This window comes from Trachemys scripta, chromosome 9 (assembly GCF_013100865.1).
Source record: "Trachemys scripta elegans isolate TJP31775 chromosome 9, CAS_Tse_1.0, whole genome shotgun sequence".
NCBI lineage: Eukaryota > Metazoa > Chordata > Testudines > Emydidae > Trachemys > Trachemys scripta.
In genome coordinates this window covers 26,091,532-26,113,767 of record NC_048306.1, presented here as the reverse complement: position 1 = coordinate 26,113,767, position 22,236 = coordinate 26,091,532, and the positions used below count along the sequence as shown (strand labels likewise).

The window sequence follows — 22,236 nt, the reverse complement described above, 5'->3', positions numbered from 1 at the left end:
TTATGCATTTTCATACTTCTTTATTAAAGCTACAAAAATTAAAAAAAGGTTAAAATTACTAATATTCACAAACACAAGGGCTAGTGAGAGTCATTTCATTAATGAGGCACCGGTGGCCTAGAGGGAGCACACCCACTGACAAGTTTGTTGTGCTAGCTAGTTTTAAGACTACAAACAGTGCCTCACTGAGATAAAAGCACCATGAGGGCTCACATGGCAACTTGGGCAGGAATTCCTTTTTCTGCATTTGAAGAAAGGGGCCAATAACCGGTCCAATTCAAAATGACTAAGAACAATGCAGGTAAAATTGTTCACAGTTCAGGGTGCAACTGGAATGCATGGGTTAGAGGAGTCTACTCTGCTCACTAAATATTCCAAAGAAAAAGTAGCTCTTCCTTCCATTGTTCTGGTACAGCAAACATCTGCTCAGGCAGATCTAGAGAAACAACCAACGGAGAGCTGCTGTCCCATGACACCCATATCACGGCCAGCAGCTGAGACTTGTTTCTTCTGAAGCTTTATTTTGTAGCAATAGATCCTGTTAATCATGTAAGAGTTAGTGTCTGAGGTGGGAAAGGAAGTGCAACATGGTAACATTAAAAGTCATGGGTAGTCTCCTTTGCCCTCAGTTGTCCTCTTCTTTGATGGGGGTACAGCCAGAGAAGAAGCTGGTGTTACTACTCAACATTCGCTTTTTTTTCTTCACTAGTGGCAATTGGTTCTCCTGGGACTCTACATCTCCATTGATTAAGAGTGCAGCTGTGTTGGCCTTCTTGACAAACACATCTTGCTCAGCGATCTCTTTCAGGACCTGGTAAGAAAATGAAGCTATTAGCTTGAGTTGCCACAGCACTCAAAGAAACCAGCCAACCCTCCATGAGACTTGGAAGACATCCACAATTGCAAGCTGCCTTTCCCCAGTCACTAATGGTAATCCACAAAAGCTACGCTATTTTCTTTAGTTTACATGTCAAAACTCTAAAGAGATTTATAAAATGGGGCAGAAAGAAGTTGGGTGAGAGGGAGCAGAATCTAGTGTACTTAGTTGGCATAAGGACACTTGGAATCAATTAGGGTGAGGTTGAGCCAGGTAAAGGGCCAACATGTCAATGGCTTATTTGAGAGCAAAAAGGTCCAATTCCCCCAGACTGCTCAGAAGGTTAGGGATAAACAAGAGGCAGAGAAATTGTCTCAGTGAATTTTCTCCTGATTTAGTGTCCACTGCTAGCCATGAACAAGATACGGCAGCCAGTGGCTGGAAATCAATTCCACCCAGGCTCCCCCATTTCTGATTTGTACCTTCTTGGTTGGAGTGATACATATTGGTTCAAAGAAGGTCTCCCCAGCAGTCACTTCAGTGGGATCTTCCAGTTTGAAGGATCCTTCAGAATCTCTTGTTTGGTTCTCACTCATAGGACCATCCTGAGGGACAGACATGCACATTAGTCTAGGCCAATGCTGCCCCATCAATAAATCTTATTCAGGAAATAGATTTATGGATCCTAGTATTTTTCTTCCCCTCGCTGTGAACAGCAACTCTAGAGAAAGTGGCATGGGCACTAGAAGGCACATGTTATAAGGCAACTGGTTCTTCAAGGTGATAAGGGATCAAAAAAAATCAGCTAATTTTGCTTTCTGGGTTACCAGGGTGGGAGGTTTGGAGCAGAGGCCTCCCAGTATCAGACTGCTAGTCAAACTCAAATGCAAAAGGCAGATAGGGCTACTATTTGGAATCATAAGTGATCAGGATGGTTTGTGAGGTAGCTAAAACCAGCTAAGTTCCTCTTTGGTTGTTTTTAAAAAGCCATGAATAAATGGAGTGGAGTAAGTTTTTTGTACAGTTTGGACCAGAGGCACAAGTTCATGTCCGCTACCAGGCAGAAGGGACTACCATTACCTATCCTCTAAGAAGCATCTGCAAGATTGCAGCAAGTTAACCCCAAAGACTGGAGACCAGTAGGAAGACTCCCACATTCATATACTTTAATGCTGCAGGCTGGCAAAGCAGGTGGAGCTACTAACATGGTTACATGGCAAGATGCACCAGGTGGATTATACGCAGTGACATTTACAATTGTTTCCAACATAGGGATAGACCTGAGGTTGCCAAGGTGCATAGGCACCACTAGCTTGTGGATGCCCATGTTCGTCTTTCTCAATTAGATTATATGGAAGTTATCGGGTAGCTGTTGGGTGCATCCAGCACCAAGGTCCAAGCGCCAAATGCAGTAGTACTCACCAGCAGGCCAGAATCACGGTTTCTACATTTTGTTGCATCACAGTTACAGCCTGCGGTACAGCCTAGCTTCTGCTTCCTGCAGCCACACTGCCTGTTTCCACATCGGCCCCGGCAGGAACACTTTTAAGAGAAGAGAACTCAAGGTAACAGTTCCACTGCTGCTGGGCTGAGTCTAGATACTCCCCGGCAGTCAGAGGGTCTTTACCAGTGCTAGTACTGGACACTAAATTGCATAAATTACCATGACCCTCACCTCACTGCCACTCTATCCCCAGAAAAAGAGATGCATGTGACCCACTGAGCCATCTCCTGGAGTAGATGTTCATTCTGAATATTGGTGTTTCAGCACCATCACAATAACTTTCATCACCTCACCAGGTCAAATTTAAGCTTGAGACCTCTCCATGTACCCATTACATATGCCAGGAACAGCCAGTCTCACACACAGGTCTAAGTTCATGAAACTAGAGAGTTTCTCCCAGATAAAGCTAATGCACATCCCAGTTCAGAAGTAAAAGGGCTACATTGGTTTTGTGGCACAGTTTTAAGTTCTAAGTGTGAAGTACAATCAGCCACCCTCACCCCTGCAATGGCTGTTCTGAAACTGCCCAGTTTTTAAATGAGGTCTGAGCACAGCAGTTCAGAATTACAAACTCCCTTTGATGCCAAGCAGCAGTTTCAATGTGGATGGCCCCCACCCTTCAGATCAGTTGAGGAGCCTGCATGTAGTTTGCAGATGTGTCAGAGTGTATCTCAAAAAAGATTTGAGGGAGAAGGCAGTCAGCCTTCATAAGGGGAAATTCAAGCTTAGAATGGCCCATTGGTTCTTACTGACTTAAAAGTGTTCAGCACATGCAAGCTCCGTCCACACTGCCTCTCCCTCAAAAAATCTTAGTGGAGAGCAAGAGCCTGAACAAGGTATCACTATGGGAACCAGGAAGGAAAGGGAAGTTCCCACAAAGTTTAACGCATCTCTCTACCCCCCAAATGCCATTCTTTAGTTGTATGCATGTGCTTCATTTGGTACCCATCACTGCTTGTGGAGAAAGCTGCATGGTACCAGTGTCATCAATATTTTTGCCTCTATCATCTCCCACGCTACCTCACTTATCTTCTATTCTGCCCCCTTTCCCATTCTACGTGTAGTGCTTAGTGTTCCATACCCATCTTCTCCCCATGGGGTCAACAGCCCTGTACACATAGAAGCTGACTACGCAGCTTCTTCTGCACCACACGATAGCTGGGACTGTCTGCAGGGGGACTTTGCAATCCTAGCCCGTTTCTCTCTGGAATGGCCACATGCACGAGCATAGCAGTTCAGAGAGTTACAAACTCCTTTGATGCGCAGGAAGTATAGCTGCCCTGGAGCACTTGCTAATTTTGCTGCTATCTAAAGTTTTCAGGTGGATGACAGACAAACCATTCATCCAAACTAAATGCCCTCTGGTGCTGCTGGAGTAAGTGGCTTTTGCTTCAGGATGCCAGTGCAAACCCCACAGTTCAGCTGTGTTTCATTCTGCATGTGCCAGGCAGCATCATGACACAGGTAAGTGGTCCCCTCAGTCAGAGCTAGTAACCCAAGCCAGAGGCAGAGGAAGGTAACTGGATCATACCCCTGATAGGCTTTTCTTGGATCCTTTGGCTGCTTTTATCGGCACCCACTCTGCATCTTCCATCTCTCCTCCAGACTCCTCAGATTCAGAGAACAGCTCTTGCACATCCATTTCTGGTGTCTGTGCACGGGGTTTTGCAGTTGTCTGACGGCGAATCTTTGGCTACAGATGGAAATTAGATTGTTTGAGACCTCAAATGTGTCAGAATTTGGACTACTCCAGAGTCCCAGCAGCATATCACACCCAGCTTACTTGAACAGCCAAGAGAACTGCAGGACCAAGGAGGTGCCAAGTCATCAGGTTGGCAGGGATTCTTAACAGTTCAAAGCAGCAGCTGGTTTAGCTTGTTATCTTTAAACAGTTTGCAGAACTTCGGTGCATTCCCCCTTGCTACATAGCTATAACAAGTGATCCTAAATCACCACATTATTCCTTCCAACAGCTAGTGGTTAGCATATTGGCAGGCCATAGGTTATACTTGATTTCTGGTTTCTTGCTCCCTGGCTCAGCAAACGCTGGCAGTGCTGCAGAGGAAACAGCCTGCTTGTGAGGGTGGGGACAAGGCAAACTGTATCAACATACAAGGTGTGACAGCTTCCTTTAGACAGAAGAGGAGCAACAGTGCCAACTGGTTACAAAAGGATTCTAGTTCTTTGCTAAAGAGGAGGATGGGAGGAATCCTTGGGGCCTGCCTAGGGCAGATGATGCATCTACCCCAGTCTTCAGAACAAAGAAGACTAATAAAGCAACTCAGGTGTAAGAGGGAAGTTTGAAAGATTTGTTAGCCAGTATCTTTATCCATACAGAGCCCAATCAGCCACAAAGAAGTGTGGCAATTAGCACATGGCAGTTGCTTACCTTGGGTGGAATATAATCAAAGGGAGAATCTGGGGACTGAGTCGGCATTTGCTGAATGTGTCGGAGCTTCTGTCCGCTGGCAATTTGGTGGAGTATTAATTTCTGTTAGAAAAAAAGATGAATTTCATTGCATCATAAGTAGCCAAACCTAACAAACCTTGCCACCAATAAGCTGCCAGGTGGCTATGCACACACCCTTCCCTACCTGTTTGAGGGATTCATTCTCCTGGAGAAGCTCTTGGTTCTTCTCACAAAGTTCTCTCATTTTCTCAAGCTCTTCATCCTGTTCACAAGAAAAAGGATGAAATATGTAGGGTTATTTAGGGTCTGAGAGGTAGAAACTGCTTCTAAACTGCTAGCAGATTGTTCAAGTCAGGAGGAGGTCTTGCTTAATGCCTAGGAGTGCTCTGCGCCACAATTCTCCAACAGGAGACTGGACCTTCAGTTTTGAGGTCAGGAGGAATACAAGCCTCACTGTCAATTAACTTCCTCTATCCTACCAAACAGGCCAACAGTTCTCATGTTACAGTCTCTCAACTTTTAACACCTTCCCTACCCTTCAGGGACAATCTCGGAGCTAGGCTAGGAAAGCTCTGCTTCAGTAGCTCGGCCAACTCTCTTCTTCCCTAGCAATTTGCTATACTAAACTCTAGTAGCTTTGAGGGAGAGGATAGTGTATTCCACTGCTGTTTGCTACTGTAGGGCCCACCCTGGAGCTGGTGCTTTCAACATTCCCACTGTGGGATCCCCCCAAAAGACCCTTCATCATTGAAGGCAGACTGATGCTGCACTCAGCATGGAGCTAACAGTATTCATTTGGTTGGCTGAGCATGCAGAAAAGCAGCGGATGTTGGGCTTGTGGAAGCTGAACTGGTCTGAGACAAGTCTGTTGTCACTTAAATGCTCCTTCCAAAGAAGCAAACTATGAACACAGACTAGAGGCCCAATATTCCAGCCATCTACTAGCAACTTCTCCAAGAAGTCTAGTCTACAGAGGGAGAGCAGCATGAATAATATCCATTGTTACTCAGCCACTCTGAAGCCCTGCTTCCAATGGCAAGGAGCTGGCATTGCTACAGCAGGGGCAATGGGGTTACACCCACATATAAAATGCTCATGCACCAGGGGACCCCTCCATGAAGAGGGAACCTGCCACAGCTGAGTCCACCTCCAGCCAATCTACCTGGAACTTGAGCCGTTCAAGTAACTGTTGCTCGTGCTCAGTTAGAGAGTCCTCCAGCTTCTTCTCTGCTGCTTCTTTCTGCTGCAGTTGGCTAAGCAGGTACAGAACCTACAGGCAAATTAACACAGCATAAATGAAAAGGATGCAGACAGTGACAAAAAATGCTTTTAAGGGATAAACCTCTAAGGCATGCCTGGCAGTCTTGACATTCTCAGTAGACCTGGAGGTTTTGGGGCAGGTGAAGAGATGGTGTGGTGGGCAATCTCTAGTAGGCAAATAGTTGTAGATACAAATAAGCTAGTTCTTTGCCATCCATAGCATGAGAGTAGTCTGGGCCCACTTAAAAACCCACCTTGTGTTCAGATGCAGTAAGTTTGTGCCTTTGAATGGAACTGAATAAAATGGTTCTGTTTTTACTTCAGCAAGACCATTTAGCACCACTAAAACTTTAGAAATGGAGATCAGAAGACAGATGAGGGAGACTTCCTAGGGGGTAATTATATCAGGTCTGCCAGAGGCCAATAAAGCCTCATGAAAATAGGTTTGGGTTTGTTTGGGGATTTTTGTTTTTTTTAAAAGACAGGTTGCAAATTGATTTTAATTTAACACTTTTTCTCTTAAGGAAAGAGGCACTTGGATCTAGCACCACGCCCTTAACTCTTCTTCATGGGCAGACCTTTAGGAGCAGCTCCAAGGCATTTGTTTAACCCCACGGAAGCCATGCAGTGTTAATCATGGTACTCCTTCACCCCTGGGTTTTACCTTTTCCTGATGTTGCTGCTCCTGCATCACCAACTGACTTTGGAGCTCAGCCTCTATATCTGCCACCTGGTTTCGCTCTTCAAGCAACATTTTCTGCATATCTGCACAATTAGCTTTGCTCTGTTCCAGGCTGCTGTGAAGTTTGCTTTCCTCCACTTTGGAGGAAACCAGCTGAAAGACATCAGTAAGGAGACTATTGAGGAAAATGGGTGCCACTCTCCACAGCATATGATTGGGACTGGACATCAGCAACAAGGGTGCTGGAGTCAAATTTAAAACTATACACACTTGAAAGCCATTATCAGGTACCCCCACACACACACACTTTACTATGGAAACAGACAGAATAGGCAGCACTGACAACAGTTACTAGAATGACTCCATCATCGTCTATTACCTTTGTTTCTGCATTTCGGCATGCCATGGTCTCCCCAGTCTTCAGATCTCTCTTGATCCCACTTACCTCATTTGTCTCCAGTCTTCTTGGACTTGACATCTACTTCTCCTACCCTGAGTTTTTAACTCTCTCCTTGATTCTCTACAAGTCTGGTTTCCTCCTCCTTCACTCCATTTATGCTTCCTTTATGAGTGGCCTCTTCTGTTATCCCTCAAAGTTACCCACCACACATAGAAAAACAATAACTCCTTGCCTGACCTTTATAGACTGTGCTTTTCATTGCCGACTACTCCTTCAGGGACTCTTTTTCTGTTTTCCCCTCCTCCCTTACACTCAGAGTACCCCCAGAGATTTGTCCTCTGCCCTCACTGCCTCTAGGCAAACTCATCTGCTCACAAAGATCTGATTAGTGTCTCCAGGCCAGTGCCTTCAAGATTTACTTCTGTCCAATTTGTGTGTGTGTTTTTTTTTTTTTTAAACCTACCTTTCCTGCTGGGTGTCTCGATGCCAATTTAAAGCCATCTTGTCAGAGACTGAATGAGTTATCTTCCCACCTCCCAACCGTAGACATTGCTAATAAATTCCTGTTTCTCCACAACCTATCTTTCCAGTTTCTGAAAGTCCCAATCAGCCTTTGATCGTATCATACCTTTACTAATCCAACTTGCTCCTTTCTGGCTTTCTTTAAACACTTCATCCCTCACTCTTAACCTTCCAAAACTCTGCAGCAGAAAGTTACATGGCTCACTTGTAGCCATGACCATGGTCAGCTCTTCCCTGAACACCATCATGGGCTCCACCATACCTCCTGTGTCAGATTCAAGTTCTTCCTTTTTAAGGATGGCGTCTCACCTCCCAAGCCATTTGTCAAGGATGCATCTTATGTGTCTTTTCCCCCGGACTTGCCTCCATGCTACTCCCCAGGCCAGGAATCTCATTCTGACCCGATCCAGCAGGCCTCTTCCCTCTCTTTAGGCTGCCCATACAACCCACTTCAAGGAAACCAACTATTGTTAAAACAACCATCTATGTAACCTTCAAAATGAACGCACTATTCACCCAATGACCCTTGTCACAACCCCTTCCCCTGTCATGTATCACCACATTTGTTACTTCCTTCTATTCTTGTCTAACCTGAGATTATGAGCTCTTTGTGGCAGATATGGTTATAGCTAATAAATACAGTGCAGCAATCCTAAGCAGATGGGTGTGCCACAATGCAGAAAGAATGTACCTCTCCAATTAGGTATTTCAGGGCACACTTTGCCTCTAGAATAGTTGCAATAGTTTCCCAGCGTTGCTTCACCCGGTCTCCATTGTCGGCATCCAATAGCTTCTGCTGCAGATCTGCTATCTGGGCACTCCTTTGGAAACAAACATGCATTTGAGCTCAAGGAAAAGAATTTGGAGTAGTTCGTGGATAACAGTAATGTCATATTCCCAAAACATTACAAAAACTATGGAAAGCAGCTTCAGTTAGTTGATTGTTTTTACGGTGGTAGGGTCTGCTGCAAAGCTGCATTGATGACTCACCTGGAAATTCATTCTCCTGAATCTGTACCAAGCCACTGCTTCAGCATCATGCAAGTAGGTGCTGTGCTAACATCTTTCAGATAAGCAAAATGGACATACATCTCTCTTGCATAAATAGTGTTCATAGCCCCAGTATCTTGGAAATTCTCACTTGATAGCTATATTCTGTCTGAAACTACACAGAGCAGGTCAGTTCTATTTGCTATTCTTTACTTCTCCCAGGTCTCACAGAATGGCTGCAATGGTGATAATGTAGGGTACCTTGGGATGATGGTGCTATAAAAATGAGAGCTAGTTCTGCCTGTTAGAAGCTTCATGACATTCCCTTACCTGAGCTCCATCTCTGTTTCCAGGCTTTCTATCTGCTTTGTGATGGAATGGTCTATTTCTGAAGCCTGCACGTCTGCGACCGAGTATGTACGTCTCTGAAGAGAATTGCAGCAAGACATAATTATGAAATAATTTGAGGTTGGGGAGGCAGAAGGGGAGTGAGAACAACCTAGTGCTTGAGCAGGGGAGGGCAAACTACGGCCCACGTCCGGACCATCGGACCTTTTAATCCGGCCCTTGAACTCCTGCGTAGGGGCAGCCAGGGGGCTCCAAGCGCCACCCCCCTGCAACTCCCATTGGCTGGGAACCGCGGCCAATGGAGCTGCAGGGGCAAGTGCCCGCGTAGGAGTGGGAGGGGGGCATGCCGCTGCTTCCAGGAGCTGCTTGAAGTAAGTGCCACCCGGAGCCTGCGCCCCTGAGCCTGTGCCCCAGAGCCTCTTCCCCCCCCCCCCCCGTGCCCCCGCCTTGATCCCCCTCCTGTCCTCCGAACCCTTTGGTCTCAGCACAGAGCACCCTCCTGCACCCCAAGCCTCTCTCCCCAGCCCCATCCCAGAGGTTGCACCCCCTCTCCCTGGAACCTCCCCCTCTCCTTGGCCAGCCCGGAGCCCCTCCCACACCCTGAACTCCTCATTTCTGGCCCCACCCTAGAGCCCACCCCCCCAGCTGGAGCCCTTACCCCCTCCCACACTCCAACTCCCAATTTTGTGATCATTCATGGCCCACCATACAATTTCTATACCCAGATGTGGTCCTCAGGCCAAAAGGTTTCCCCACCCCGTGCTGGAGTCTGAGCTTTAGTTTAGACACTCTAAACACTTAAGATAGAGGTTGCATTACCAGGAAAAATGTTTACAAGTAGTTCTTCTTAGCTAAAACACCACCCTCCTTCCCAATTGAACAAGGGGTTGTACACGAAACCTTTGATGGGGCTGGGGCCCACTTTCATGACACTGATGCCAGACTAATTGTTTTAGGGAATAGAACCATGAAGAACCAGATCCCCGCTACCTCTTGTGCTCCAATCACCTCTTCATTGCTATTGCTTTCATCAGCCAGGGGGGCTGTGGAAACATTAATCTACTCATCATAGGACTTCACAGACCCAAATAGAAGAGAACAAGTGTAGCAGTTAGGGGACAGAGAGTGAGTGTAGCTCTCTGCTATGACTCCCTGTGTGTCACTCACCCGAAGTTTTAGAGGTGGAGTCTCCCCAGCTTCCCTATTTTCTCTAAGCTGCAGGAGTTCCTGGGCCAAGATCTTTCTATCCTCCAGAAGGTCAGACAGGTGGCGCCGGGCCTCTTCAGTACTAACCAGAACCTCCACTTCATTTGCAAGCCAGCTCTGGAGAAAGACAGGACAGAGATAATAAACCAGGAGTGGGCAAACTATGGCCCGCATCTGGCCCATCAGCTGTTTTAATCTGGCCCTTGAGCTCCCACTGGGGAGCGGGGTCAGGGGCCACTTTGTGCGGCTCCCGGAAGCAGCGGTATGTGCCCCCTCTATCTCCTATGCATAGGGGCAGCCAGGGGGCTCCACTCCACATGCTGCCCCCGCCCCAAGCACTGCCACCGCAGCTCCCATTGGCCAGGAACCACGGCCATTGGGAGCAGCAGGGGTGGCACCTGTAGACAGGGCAGTGTGCAGCAGAGCTGCCTGGTCACACCTCCGTGTAGGAGCTGGAGGGGGGACATACTGCTGCTTCCGAGAGCTGCTTGAGGTAAGCACCACCACCCCATGCCCCAACCCCAGCCCTGATCCCCCTCTCGCCGAACCCCTTGGTCCCAGCCTGGAGCACCTGCCTACACCCCAAGCCCCTCATCACTAGCCCCACCCCAGAGCCTGCACCCCCAGCCAGAGCCCTCACCCCACCCTGCACCCCCTCCGCCCCAGCCTAGAGCCCCCTCCCACACCCGTAACTCCTTATTTCTGGTCCCACCCTGGAGCCCATACTCCCAGCCAGAGCCCTCACCCCCTCCCGCACCCCAACCCCAATTTAGTTAGCATTCATGGCCCCCCATACACTTTCTATACCCAGATGTGGTCCTCAGGCCAAAAAAAGTTTGCCCACCCCTGTAATAAACTCTACTGGACATCGCAACTGTGGGACTTCAGTCACTCACTTCCTCCTCTGAATTGTCCTCCATATCTAGGAGCAAATAAACCATGTTCCCCTTATTTACTCCTATACAGGACAGGAAATTCCATGGACCTTCTCTGTTTTCTACCCATCTAACCCAGCTTCCATCAGTGAGCTAGTCAGGCAACCTTTGTGCTAGCTCCTTATTCAAAGGGGTGCATCAGGCAGTTCTCCACTATACTGATACCCACTTTTACTCGAGCAGCAGCTCCTTCCATTCCTCGGTTTTGGCTCTCTTTCCGTTTATCCACTACTTCACGCTGTTTCTGTAGAGCATCTTTCAGGCGCTTGTTAGCAGCTGCTGCCTGCAAAAACCCCACCACACATACAATCAATCATTTCCCCTCCCTGAATCCCTCGCACAGTGGAAACTATTGGGCTGCTTAGCTTAATGTGATTCACAGCTCTGGGTGCAGGACTCCATGCTGCTGAAAGCCAGTCAGAAAGCATCTGCACAATGACATGCTAACCAAAAACACTGCTGCTTTTAGCTTTAGCTGTGGAGTAGTATATCTACATTTATAAGAATCCATTCTTCCTTCACTGAGCACTTGTAGAGCAGATACAGATGGGATGTCACTGCACGCAGGGCAGTATTAAGCATGAAGGAAACAGCTGCCTGATCTGCTTTTGGAATTATTGATGTCAATAGCCTCTGGAGGAGCATACCCCTTAATTAGGGTCTTAGCCATATTACAAGCCTCTTGGTTCACCTCTAGAATGCACTTTTACTGTTGAGTCTATATACTGGGTACATTATTTCCTGTGATTCTGCAGCCAAGTTGTCTCCAGAATACACCCACTGCAGTTGTGTACCAGAACTGAAGCTCTCATTTTAAAAGAATTTTTGTGTCAAAGCATTTCTGCTTCTAGACCTTATGGTTGAAGAAAAACTTCAAGAAGTGGACCCAGAGTAAACTGATGTAGTGCTGTCTTCTCCTGTCTGCAAACAGCCTGAGACAAGCTCTGCACAGTGTTAACTGCACCCACTCATGCCAATGAGAAGTCTGAAGCCTAATGTCAACACTTTAAACATTAGTGATCTCATTGGTGATCATTTTAGCAGACCCAGCTAGTGTGCTTATCCATCATTGTTGAAACAGGTGGTAGAATCTAGGGCAGACAGTGCAATCAAGAGTTACTGGGTTTGGGAAGGAGACAGTGAGAATTAAGAGGCAGAGTCCCAAAATTTTTCAAGGGGGAAAGAAAAAAAAAAAAAGTCACAATGCACCCCCTCTGAACTGACATCCTCAATTCATCTCCAAACCCCCAAACTGTTCCCCTGAATATCAAGAGTTCGATCTGTCCCCTGCCAAAACTCCAGTCATGTCTTCCAGACCTTAGGGGATTGATCAGGAGCCCCGAGCAGATGTTTGCTCCTTACCTCTTCTGTTTTGCGCCGGAGGATATTGGCCTGATTCTTGAAGTCTCGTTCTAGCTTAAGCAGCTCATACTGCCTCTTGCGATCCTGAAGAGAAAAAACTAGGCAGGTCAAAAAGTTGCACGCCATATAAAGACATGTTTTACAGTGCACTTGTTTAGTCCAGGGGGAGCATGAAACAGACATCCTATGTGCTCTATGACCAACACTGATCACTGTAAGCTTGAGCTGACAAAATTCAAGTGGCCCTTGTTGCTCTAGAACAGGGGTCGGCAAGCTTTCAGAAGTGATGTGCCAAGTCTTCATTTATTCACGCTAATTTAAGGTTTCACGTGCCAGTAATACATTTTAATGTTTTCAGAAGGTCTCTTTCTATAAGTCTATAATATATAACTAAACTATTGTTGTATGTAAAGTAAACAAGGTTTTTTAAATGTTTAAGAAGCTTCATTTAAAATTAAATTAAAATGCAGAGCCCCCCGGACCAGTGGCCAGGACCCAGGCAGTGTGAGTGCCACTGAAAATCAGCTTGTGTGCCGCCTTTGGCACCTGTGCCATAGGTTGCCTACCCCTGCTCTAGAATATGGTCTCCTACATCCTTTGGGGCTAGAACTGTTCTGCTCACAACACCTTGAGACAAGGACACATGAAGACTCAAGAGGCACAGAAGCCCCATTAGACCTGAATGCCACAACCTGATTTGATTACATTAACTACTGTAATAGTAACAGCTTTAACTATTTGCTCATGTGGTATATTCTCAATACGCTCTTGAAAGGGCAGATGCCAACTTCTATTTTGTGGTAAAGATACCCCTAGGTACTAACTCGGTGTTATTTTTTTACTTCTAATTTAGATCTGAGTTGTGATCACTCTGCTGGCAGATCAAGGAACTTCAGACATAAGCAAATAGTCAATCTTCCCTTGACACACAACTGGTGAAAGGTGGCAGCTTGCCACTCAGGTATATATGGAACAAGAGGCTTTTTGACCTATTGGTTTGTTATTTTCAAGGCACTGTAGAGATGTCATGTTTTCAGATGTTTATTTGGTAAGTTAAGCCAACCCCTTAGGTAAGTTAACTCATGGCCAGCAGTGACTGTCCAGGTGATTAATGGCTCACTTACCCGTTCTTTCAGTTGGATCACTTCCTTGTCCTTCTGCTGCTTCCACTGTCTAAATTTCTCAGCATCCTCTTTCATTTGGCGCATCAGCTGTACCCGCTGATTTTTCATTTCCTGCAGGAGAAAGTTACTCCAATACTTACACTTTGCACAGTTTTTTCAAGTATTCGTGACAAGAGGACATATTACGAAAACTTTGCCCACCCGCAGCACCAGCCTTTTGAGGATGTCAGTGCTTGAGACTAATGATTTCATCCTGTTAACCCCCACTTAAAGGTGTAGGGAACCATCTCAATTTTACAGACATAGAAACGAAGTTACAACAAAGTCAAGTGACTTGCCCAAGGCTTGGACTGAATAAGTAGTATAGCCAGATTTGACTCCCAGGCCTATGCTTATACCGTAAGTGCCTCCTATCCACTCCATCATTAGCAGCACTAGTCACAGAACTACAGTTACATGAGTCTTGCAATACAAGGTGATGCCAGCCCAATAAAATGGAAGCTTTCACTGTCTTCTGGCTGGAAGTTGCTCCATTAGATGGAGCTCAGAGGCTGCATATGGCAGTGTTAGTTACCCGAATCTCCTGGTTCAGTTTGGAGACTGTGCGCTCTGTAGATTCTTTCAGCTTCAAGAGTTTTGACTGTTCATTCAATTTTTTCTTTAGCTCATTCATTTGCCCTTCCAACTCCTGGAGTCTTTTCCTGCGTCGTTCACTCAGCCTGCAAAGAATCACCCTATAAATATATGCCTAGTAGTGCTGTTCTCCAGTAATAGACTCCCCTTCTCCTTACTGTGAAAACAGACCCAGAATTGCTGTCCCTCACTCACCCCATTGCCTGACCACTGTATAAGGCAGAGTTTAGAAACTCCAGTTGTGCTTCTCAGCAACTCACTCAATCCAAAGGGAAGGATGGAAGGGAGATGCACACTAGAAATCTATTTCCCAGGGTGTAAGTAGAATGGTTGATCCTGGGCAAGCTAAGAACATCTCCGCTATGAGATCAGTTCCCTTCAGGTGAATGAGAGCCGAGTGCAGTGCAAACATAACTTAAAACTCCCAAAGAGAGACGGACAGCAGCTAGTCCCAGAGCCCGGGTTAAATGACTCAAGCTTGCAGGGTTCACACTATGGAGCTAAAAACAACGATGAAGACATTTATGCTTGGACTGGAGCCTAGGCCTGGAGTGGGAGACCCTCCTTCTTCACCAGTTTTCAGAGCCTGGGCTCCAGTCCAAGCCCAATATGTCTTCACTGCTAATTTTAGCTTCATAATGCAAGCCTGATTCATTGGATCCAGGCTCCGAGTCTCTCTGCTACAGGTTTTTTTTTTTTTTTTTGGCCGTGTAGACATACCAGTAGAGCCTGGAACTATAATGCAGTACACTCCCAGTTAACTAGAATTTTTGGTTATCTGAATCCACAGCGCATCCCCCCAGGTAGCCCACTAATAACTTCTCAATTAACCTCTTAATGCTAAGTAATATTCAGCAATGAGTATAATTCATGCTATACCAGTGCAACAATAGATCCACTCAATCTGGTTCCATGGCTGCAGCATTGTACCCAGTTCAAAAGTGAAGCCTGTAACTAGTTATAGCCATAGCAGCATCTCTCGTCAGCCCTCCTCTCCCATCATGGAGCCCTGCAGCCCAGGACACGACCCCTCCGAGTGACCATTAATGCAGGAATTTCACTGACACTGGAATCATCACTGAGGAGCTGTGTCCGACCATAGCCCAGGGCAGGCAACTTGTGCAGGAGAGGGGCTGACACACAGAGCTCATTGGCTCATAGCCAAGAATGGCAACAGTAGCCAATTGGGTAAAGCAGCTCCCCAGAGTGACTTCAGCCTGCAACTCCCACTGTATCCAGACCTTTGCTTCCCAGACCAAAGCTAGAACCCAGATCAAAATAGTACTTCTGTTTATCTGAATGCCTGGTTATTCAAAAGTTTCAGCTTGTTGTTCCAAGCCATTTGGAAAAACAGGAGTATACTCTAATCAGCAGACAGCAAAATGCTTTAAAGATAGACAAGTCTGACAAGTCCTTCCCAACAAATCAAATCAAGTATTCATTATTCTTGTTTTATTGATTGGAAACTGAGTCACTGAAAAGGGAGAGAACTACCTAAGATCAGAGTCTGTAGCAGGGCTAAGAATGATTCTTTGGCTCCCTGTTCTGGGCGTTCAGTCTCAAGGGCCTCCCCTTCCTCATCTCAACTCCTAGCAGGATGCACTATGTCAGAATAGATTCTCTACAAGAGAAACTGAAAATTTACTCATTCAGAGTTGAGGATATTTCCGCCCCTCACACTTTATGCCAGTCTGTAGGGTAAAAACCTGATACAGTAGGCCCCTTCCTAGTGCCAAACATGAACCCTTCCACAGCCTCAAAACATACTCATTGTCTCAATGAAGTAGTTAAGGTTGAACAAGAGATTCCCCAGAGCCCTCATTATCTGGCACGGGTGTGAATGCAATTCCTTAAGTTGGTTCATTGTGCAGTGTGGTGATAAAAACTACACCCAACACCTGAAGTGTGCTGAGCTAGCAGATTTATCACCTGGGACATTAGTCATGGAGCAGACAAGCCCATTCATTGCAACAGTTTGGAATTTAGGATTTGATGATTTATTCCAGTAGTCAGTATGTGCAGCAATTGCCAGCAGGGCTTTACTTGCCAGGCCAAGTGCCACTGATTAGAGAAATGAGCATCTACTGGAACCAATCTACTTGGCCTTTCTAGCCAGCCTTACTTTGCTTGGTTAACATCCTTCTTTGCAGTGTGAAGTGCAAGGATCAGCTCTTCCTTCTCTTTTTGCAGGCTGCTCACCTCCGACTCCAGGCCCTTGATATTAGTCTAGAAAGGAGATAGGACCAGAGAGCTTAGGTTACAAGTCTTGAAATCCCAGCGGCTAGGGACAACGCTAGATAAGGCTTTGGGGAGCCATGTTTCCTTTCAATAGGTTGGACAACTGCTCTGTTGTCAGAGGGATCAGAAGACCTCCCCATGCAGCAGCTGTAGGAGCCAGATCAATATACACCTGCAGTTAGCCTTTTAGTCTGGCAGTCATGTTTTGATCAATAAGTCAAGTGGGTTCAAAAATGATGGATTCTAGCACTTATAGGAGAGAGGAAGCCAGTTCAATGGCAGCAGTGGCGGAGTTCCATGGAGGCTAAGCAGTCCCACACAGAAGTGCAATTCTGAGGAGTGAGTTGGAAGACTGGGATTACATGGAACAGTCAGTGGCCAATGTCCTGCTCAGAAGAAGCAAGGACTGTCTGCTTAGTAGAACCACGTGCAGACATTTAGGCACCATAGTTCTGCCACCTGTGGGCACCTACAGCTAGACGACTACCATTCCAGAGATGCCTCTTTCACAGGACTCGGCCCTCTCATACCACACCTCTAGGCAATATGGAGTTCTTACTATGAGAGCCACCAAGGGAATGCTCATGTCCTGATGAATCCCTCCCACACACACACACTAGCGTTACAAAACCCACACATATGGGGTGAAGAAGAGAACAACACTGGACAGATATTTCCATGGGCCTTCCTGGAAAGGAGCGTTTACCTGGTATTGGGACTGAATGGGCTCCAGATGGCTGTCATTCTGGGTCATTTTCTTGGCCAAGGCCTCTTTTAGAGCCAGGGCTTTATTTAATTCTATCAGTGCTTTGGACATCTCTGCCTGGCGGAGGGCATGCTGAGTGGTGAAAGCATCTGGGGATCTCTTGCTGTCCTGGCTGGTTTCTGCTTGCTGGAATATAGTCACAATTATTAGCCAAAAGAAGCCAATTCCAAGGGGCTCTTCAGTGCTTGCACTGGCAGTCTGAACATAGCAGAACAGTTGAATACTACTGAAGTAAGCAGCAGTATTAATATAAAATGTTTCAAAATTTTTTTTACATAACTTCATAATTTTAAGAAGGGGAAAATAAAAAAAATAGGAAAGGGTACAGTAAAGGAGGAAGGATGGATGGTAAGAAGTAACTAAGTGCCAAACACATGGGATAAGGGAACGGGAAAGATACAATTACTGAGTGAATGAGAATATTTACATAGTCAAAATCTGCAGTATATCAGACCCCCCACTACTTACAGAGTCAGATTCTTGCTCAGAGTTTGCCATCTCAGCAACAGCTTCCATGGACGCTGCCACACAGGCAGCACTTTCATCCTGTGTAGGGCAAACAGAGCACTTTAATGTACAGCAGTGAGAAGAAGTGCAGTTAACAAGGGCTCCTTGCAGTCCATTTAGAGCAGGAAAGGGTTCTCTAGACTGTCTTCTGATCTGAAAAAACTCCCCTCTCTGGGAAGAGGAGGCCACTGGCATCCCATTTTAACAGCAGCAGCGAATGCCTCTTCTGAACTGAGTCTCAATTGACTAGGCAAAGTTAGTCCCTATCAGACATTTCCTGAACTACACAGAATTAGCAGCCAGTTCCTTATGGGGTGGTTGGAGCTTTGAGGGACATCTAGGAAGGGGAATATAGAAGAGTCATATATTAGACAAGGACATGGAAATTTTCAAACAATTCCAGCTCCCTCCAATACGACCATTTAATAGAAATAGAGACACTAAAGCCCTGAACTTACAAGAGTAGTTTTTGTGCCCTGCGTTACCCAGTCTTTGGACTGTAAATTTATGCAATAGTCTCACTTCACAGCATTCTTCTGAGGATACTCATTTAATCTGGAGCAAGCAGCTATCTGAGCATAAAATGGTCATTTTGTGGCTTTGAAGTTTCAACAGTAAGTCTATATTGAAGTAACTTGCCAAAAGCCATTTAACAGCCACACACCTGTGCAGAGGGCTATTTAGCAGGGCTATAAAGAAACAACTACCTAGCAGACTGGCACCATACCACTGGGTTCCTCTCAGTAGGAAGCTCATTTGGCACAGGGATCTTCCCATTTTCTAGGTCAGTTCTTACCTGCAACTGGACTATCACTTGCTGCAGATTACGAATCACTTCTATGTTCTCTTTGAGCTCCTGATCCTCCAGAGTCTCTACCAGCTTCTGCAGATCAAGTTTGCACCTGAAAAATTCAGACATGCAACTGAGTCCACTGGTTTTGCTTGGCAATTGCATGTCTGACCCTCAGTAGATAGAGTATTGGCAACATACTGTTCACCCTCCCCGCACACAGATGGGCTTTGGAATAACAAATGCAGAGCCAATAAATGAAATGAGCAGTGTTGCAGGGTACTTCTGCAGCACATGAAACTAGATGGGACTTACGCAGCATGCTGACGGAGTTCCTCGAGTTTGGCATTCATCTTATCATTTTCTTGTTCTGTCTAAGAAAAGTCAATTAGATACTGAATTATAGAAGGAGAAGCAAGAAACAGCTATCTTCTTTGTAGCAATAGCTGCTTCGTCATTCTGCTGTTAAGGTGACTTGCACTGTGATTCGATACGGGTTTCTGCACAATTGGGGAAGGTTAGTTTCCTTTAAATGAAAGTAAGTTTGGACTTTTCCCCAAAGCCCACAAAAGAGCGGGTCTTAGAAGGTTTCGGGAGAAGTTGGCATACAAGACACATTTTGACTTATTTAACCCTGGAATCGCAAAGTTTGGCAGTACAACCACTGCGGGCAAACGGCCTCCAAATGGTCAAGACATACAGAGCGACAGTGACCGATGGGAGAACTTGGGAGATGGAAAAGTTGGTATTCAGTGTTATATTCCTGTGAGTGATGCATTTTCAAAGCAGATTATTCCAGTTCTAGTACATTTGAGTCAAAACCTGCAGGCTTCAGAACCAGATGCATTCTGTAGCCTATCATCATATTGCTACTGTTTTGTTCCCTTCAAATTCAGCTTTAGTCCTCCAGAGTCAGATGCTCCTGAATAGCATTAGAACACTGTTAGTGGTCAGCTTCCAACAGTAACGTGTAGCTAAAAGCTCTTCACATAGAATTTTAGCCTTACCAGGATGATTCTCTCCAACATCTGGGCTGTCTGACCAGCTGCCTCACTCAGGCCTCGACTCAACTTTTCATTTTCCTCTATCAGGGACTGGTTCTTCTCCATGAGGGACTGCAGATTCTCTGATGGCTTCATACTAATTAAGACAAGTATTTATTATTTTAATGCCAATGAGGTGTTTACTGTCACAGACTGACAATATCCTGAATGAAGTTTATTGAATTAAGTTAAACCTTATTGAATTGGGGTTAATACCTGTGGGATTCATTGTATAGGAAATGAAAGTGTTTATGTATTATTGTGAGATTTTATGGAACTTCTTTAGCAGGAAGACAAATATTACTGCAATCTTTGGAAGGTATGAGGAAGTTCAAAACGTCTTTTTGGAACAATATGTTTGAAATAGATTTCCTTAGGAAGTACCTTGAGGTGGAGGGAATGCAAGTTTTACCCCTCTAGACCCAACCTTTGAAGACACCCTTTGGGGAGGGAACGAGGGAGGGAGGGAGAGAGACACCTATTGTATTCTAATTACCTGCTTCTGGAAACTCCAGCTCAAAAACTCCTGGATTATTATAAAGGGTGGCCTAAACATGTCATGAGGGTACTTGTTCTCAGTTAAAGCAGTTATGAACTGGAAACTATAAGGAAGCCCCAGGGGGCTGTTGAAAGACTCTTCTTGCCAAAAATACACGTAAGGCCTAGTCTACACAACACAGTTAGGTTGATGCAAAGCAGTTTATGTCAACCTAGTTGTGCATGTGCCTACACTTAAAATCGGTCTCCCACCACTGTAAGAAACCTGATAGGCCAACATAGTCACACTAGCTCCCTGACAAGCATAGAGCGACAATCAATCAACACAATGCAAGTGCAGACACTGCATTATTTATGTCGACACTAAATGTCCTCTAGCAGCTGTCCCACAATGCTCCACACTGACTTAGTTAGTCACCATTGTGAACTCCACTGCCCAGGAGTCAGAGATCCTGAAGTCCCCAATCCCCTTTAAAGCCCTGCAAATTTTTGAAATTCCTTTTCCTGACTGCTGGGCTTGGCGATCACACCTAGTAGCTCTCCATTGTTGAGAGCAACTCTACAGCTGACCATGTCGGCTACCTGCTCCAGATGCACTCATGCCTGGAGTAGACAGGAGATATTGGATATCCTAGGCCTGTGGGAAGAAGAGGCTGTGCAGGCACAGTTATGGACCAGTCGTAAAAATTTTGACATCTATGAGCAGATTACTCAGGGGATGCAGGAGAAGAGGTATGACAGAAACCAGCAGCAGTGATGTGTGAGAAGCCAAGAAGCAGTGGCAGGCATACCAGAAGGCCAGGGAGGCCAATGATCAACCTGGTGCCAAGCCACAGAGCTGCTGCTTTTCTGAAAAGCTGCATGCCATATTGATGGAGACACCACCACCAATCCCCACAGCACCGGGGATATCTCTGAGGGGCCCAAGTCACAGGTCCCTGCCATGAACAGTGAGGACGTGATGGATGAAGAGGAGTATGGGGGACAGGCAACCAAGGAACCCAGCTGTGCAGCAAGCCAGGACCTGGGTTTTTTGTTTTGATTCCACCACAGTCCAACATAGACAAGCCTGATACCGGGGAAGGAACCATTATTTTCAATTACAAGGCTGGCACCCTCAAAGTAGCAGGACACAGTCTTAATTTAGTCATACTAGAATAGGTAGTGGTACAACCAAAAAAAGAGGTAGAGTTGCTATCTGCTTTTCATTCCCCTCCAGGATTATGTGGGGGCATGCAGAGCAGTTTATGTATGTACATAGGGATGGCCCTTGAATCCTCCTGAGAGCTCATGATGAAACTTTCCTGGGAGTACTCTGCCAAAGATTTCTAGGGAGAGCTGCCTTATTTCTTCCTCCGCAACAGGACACTTTCCCATGCCCCTCAGCAATAACTTCAGCAGACACTATTGCAGTACACTGGCTAGCAGCATGTGGGTCTGGGCACCTTCAGGACACGAGCAGCAGCTGTGTTCTCTGCCTTTGTTACCCTCAGCAGTGAGATGCTAGCTAAAGTCACCATCTGTGGAAAATGGTGCCAGTATTCAGTGCCATTGCCCTATGCTACTAGAATCATGCAACAAAACAATTCCCTCCTCATTTCCACATCCTCCAGCAGGCCATACCGACCATGACTGGTGATGCGACTGACACCATTCACAAGCAATCCCAAGCAAAAAAGTGAGAATGTAGTGCTTATAACTTTAGGGGAGCAAGGAGAGCGAGAGCGAGATCAACATTTTAAGTTTTGCTTTCTGTAGCGAACATGCTGATAATGGTTTGTATCTTCAGCTGCTGCCATTGTGGCCTTCAAAGTCTCCTGCTCCACACCTGAGCCAGATAAGGAGGAAAAAGAACTGGACTCGGGCGGACATGTTCAATGAGATCCTGCAAACTAGTGCTGCATCAGACTGTGAGCACAGAACCTGGAGGATGAACGTTGTGGACATTCTGGAGAAGGAAAGAGCAGAGAGGAGAAAGGCCCAGGAGTCCCAGCAGGAAAAGGAGAGGGAGATGCATCAGGACACACTAGGGCTTCTCAGGCAGCAAAACACAGGTGCTGCACAGTGGTGAACATGCATGTTCAACAATCCTGTGCTCGTCTCCCTCTGCAGCCCATTGAGAACTCAATATGCACCCCCTCAACATTTCACCTGGCAGCAGGGGTTGCTGCACTACTCCTTCCGTTCCACCCCAGGGAACA

General features: G+C 46.1%; 1 protein-coding gene across 3 annotated transcripts in view; it reads right to left on the bottom strand.

The window, feature by feature from the left end:
- KIF4A (kinesin family member 4A) overlaps positions 1-22,236 on the bottom strand; it is a 37,582-nt gene continuing 15,346 nt past the window's right edge. For 2 of the 3 annotated variants that reach the window (XM_034780683.1, XM_034780682.1), the window contains 21 exons: positions 19,502-19,634; positions 18,810-18,868; positions 18,501-18,606; positions 17,666-17,743; positions 17,138-17,323; positions 16,316-16,419; positions 14,135-14,279; positions 13,561-13,671; positions 12,437-12,520; positions 11,244-11,357; positions 10,101-10,256; positions 8,916-9,010; positions 8,287-8,416; positions 6,656-6,826; positions 5,894-6,001; positions 4,916-4,993; positions 4,711-4,812; positions 3,853-4,014; positions 2,240-2,359; positions 1,300-1,422; positions 626-811 (listed from right to left, as the gene is read on the bottom strand). In XM_034780683.1, coding sequence (XP_034636574.1) covers positions 626-811; positions 1,300-1,422; positions 2,240-2,359; positions 3,853-4,014; positions 4,711-4,812; positions 4,916-4,993; positions 5,894-6,001; positions 6,656-6,826; positions 8,287-8,416; positions 8,916-9,010; positions 10,101-10,256; positions 11,244-11,357; positions 12,437-12,520; positions 13,561-13,671; positions 14,135-14,279; positions 16,316-16,419; positions 17,138-17,323; positions 17,666-17,743; positions 18,501-18,606; positions 18,810-18,868; positions 19,502-19,634 — 2,551 coding nt within the window. Of the gene's footprint in view, positions 812-1,299; positions 1,423-2,239; positions 2,360-3,852; positions 4,015-4,710; positions 4,813-4,915; positions 4,994-5,893; positions 6,002-6,655; positions 6,827-8,286; positions 8,417-8,915; positions 9,011-10,100; positions 10,257-11,243; positions 11,358-12,436; positions 12,521-13,560; positions 13,672-14,134; positions 14,280-16,315; positions 16,420-17,137; positions 17,324-17,665; positions 17,744-18,500; positions 18,607-18,809; positions 18,869-19,501; positions 19,635-22,236 lie in introns of all 3 variants that reach the window. The other variant, XM_034780685.1, reaches the window with a different exon arrangement.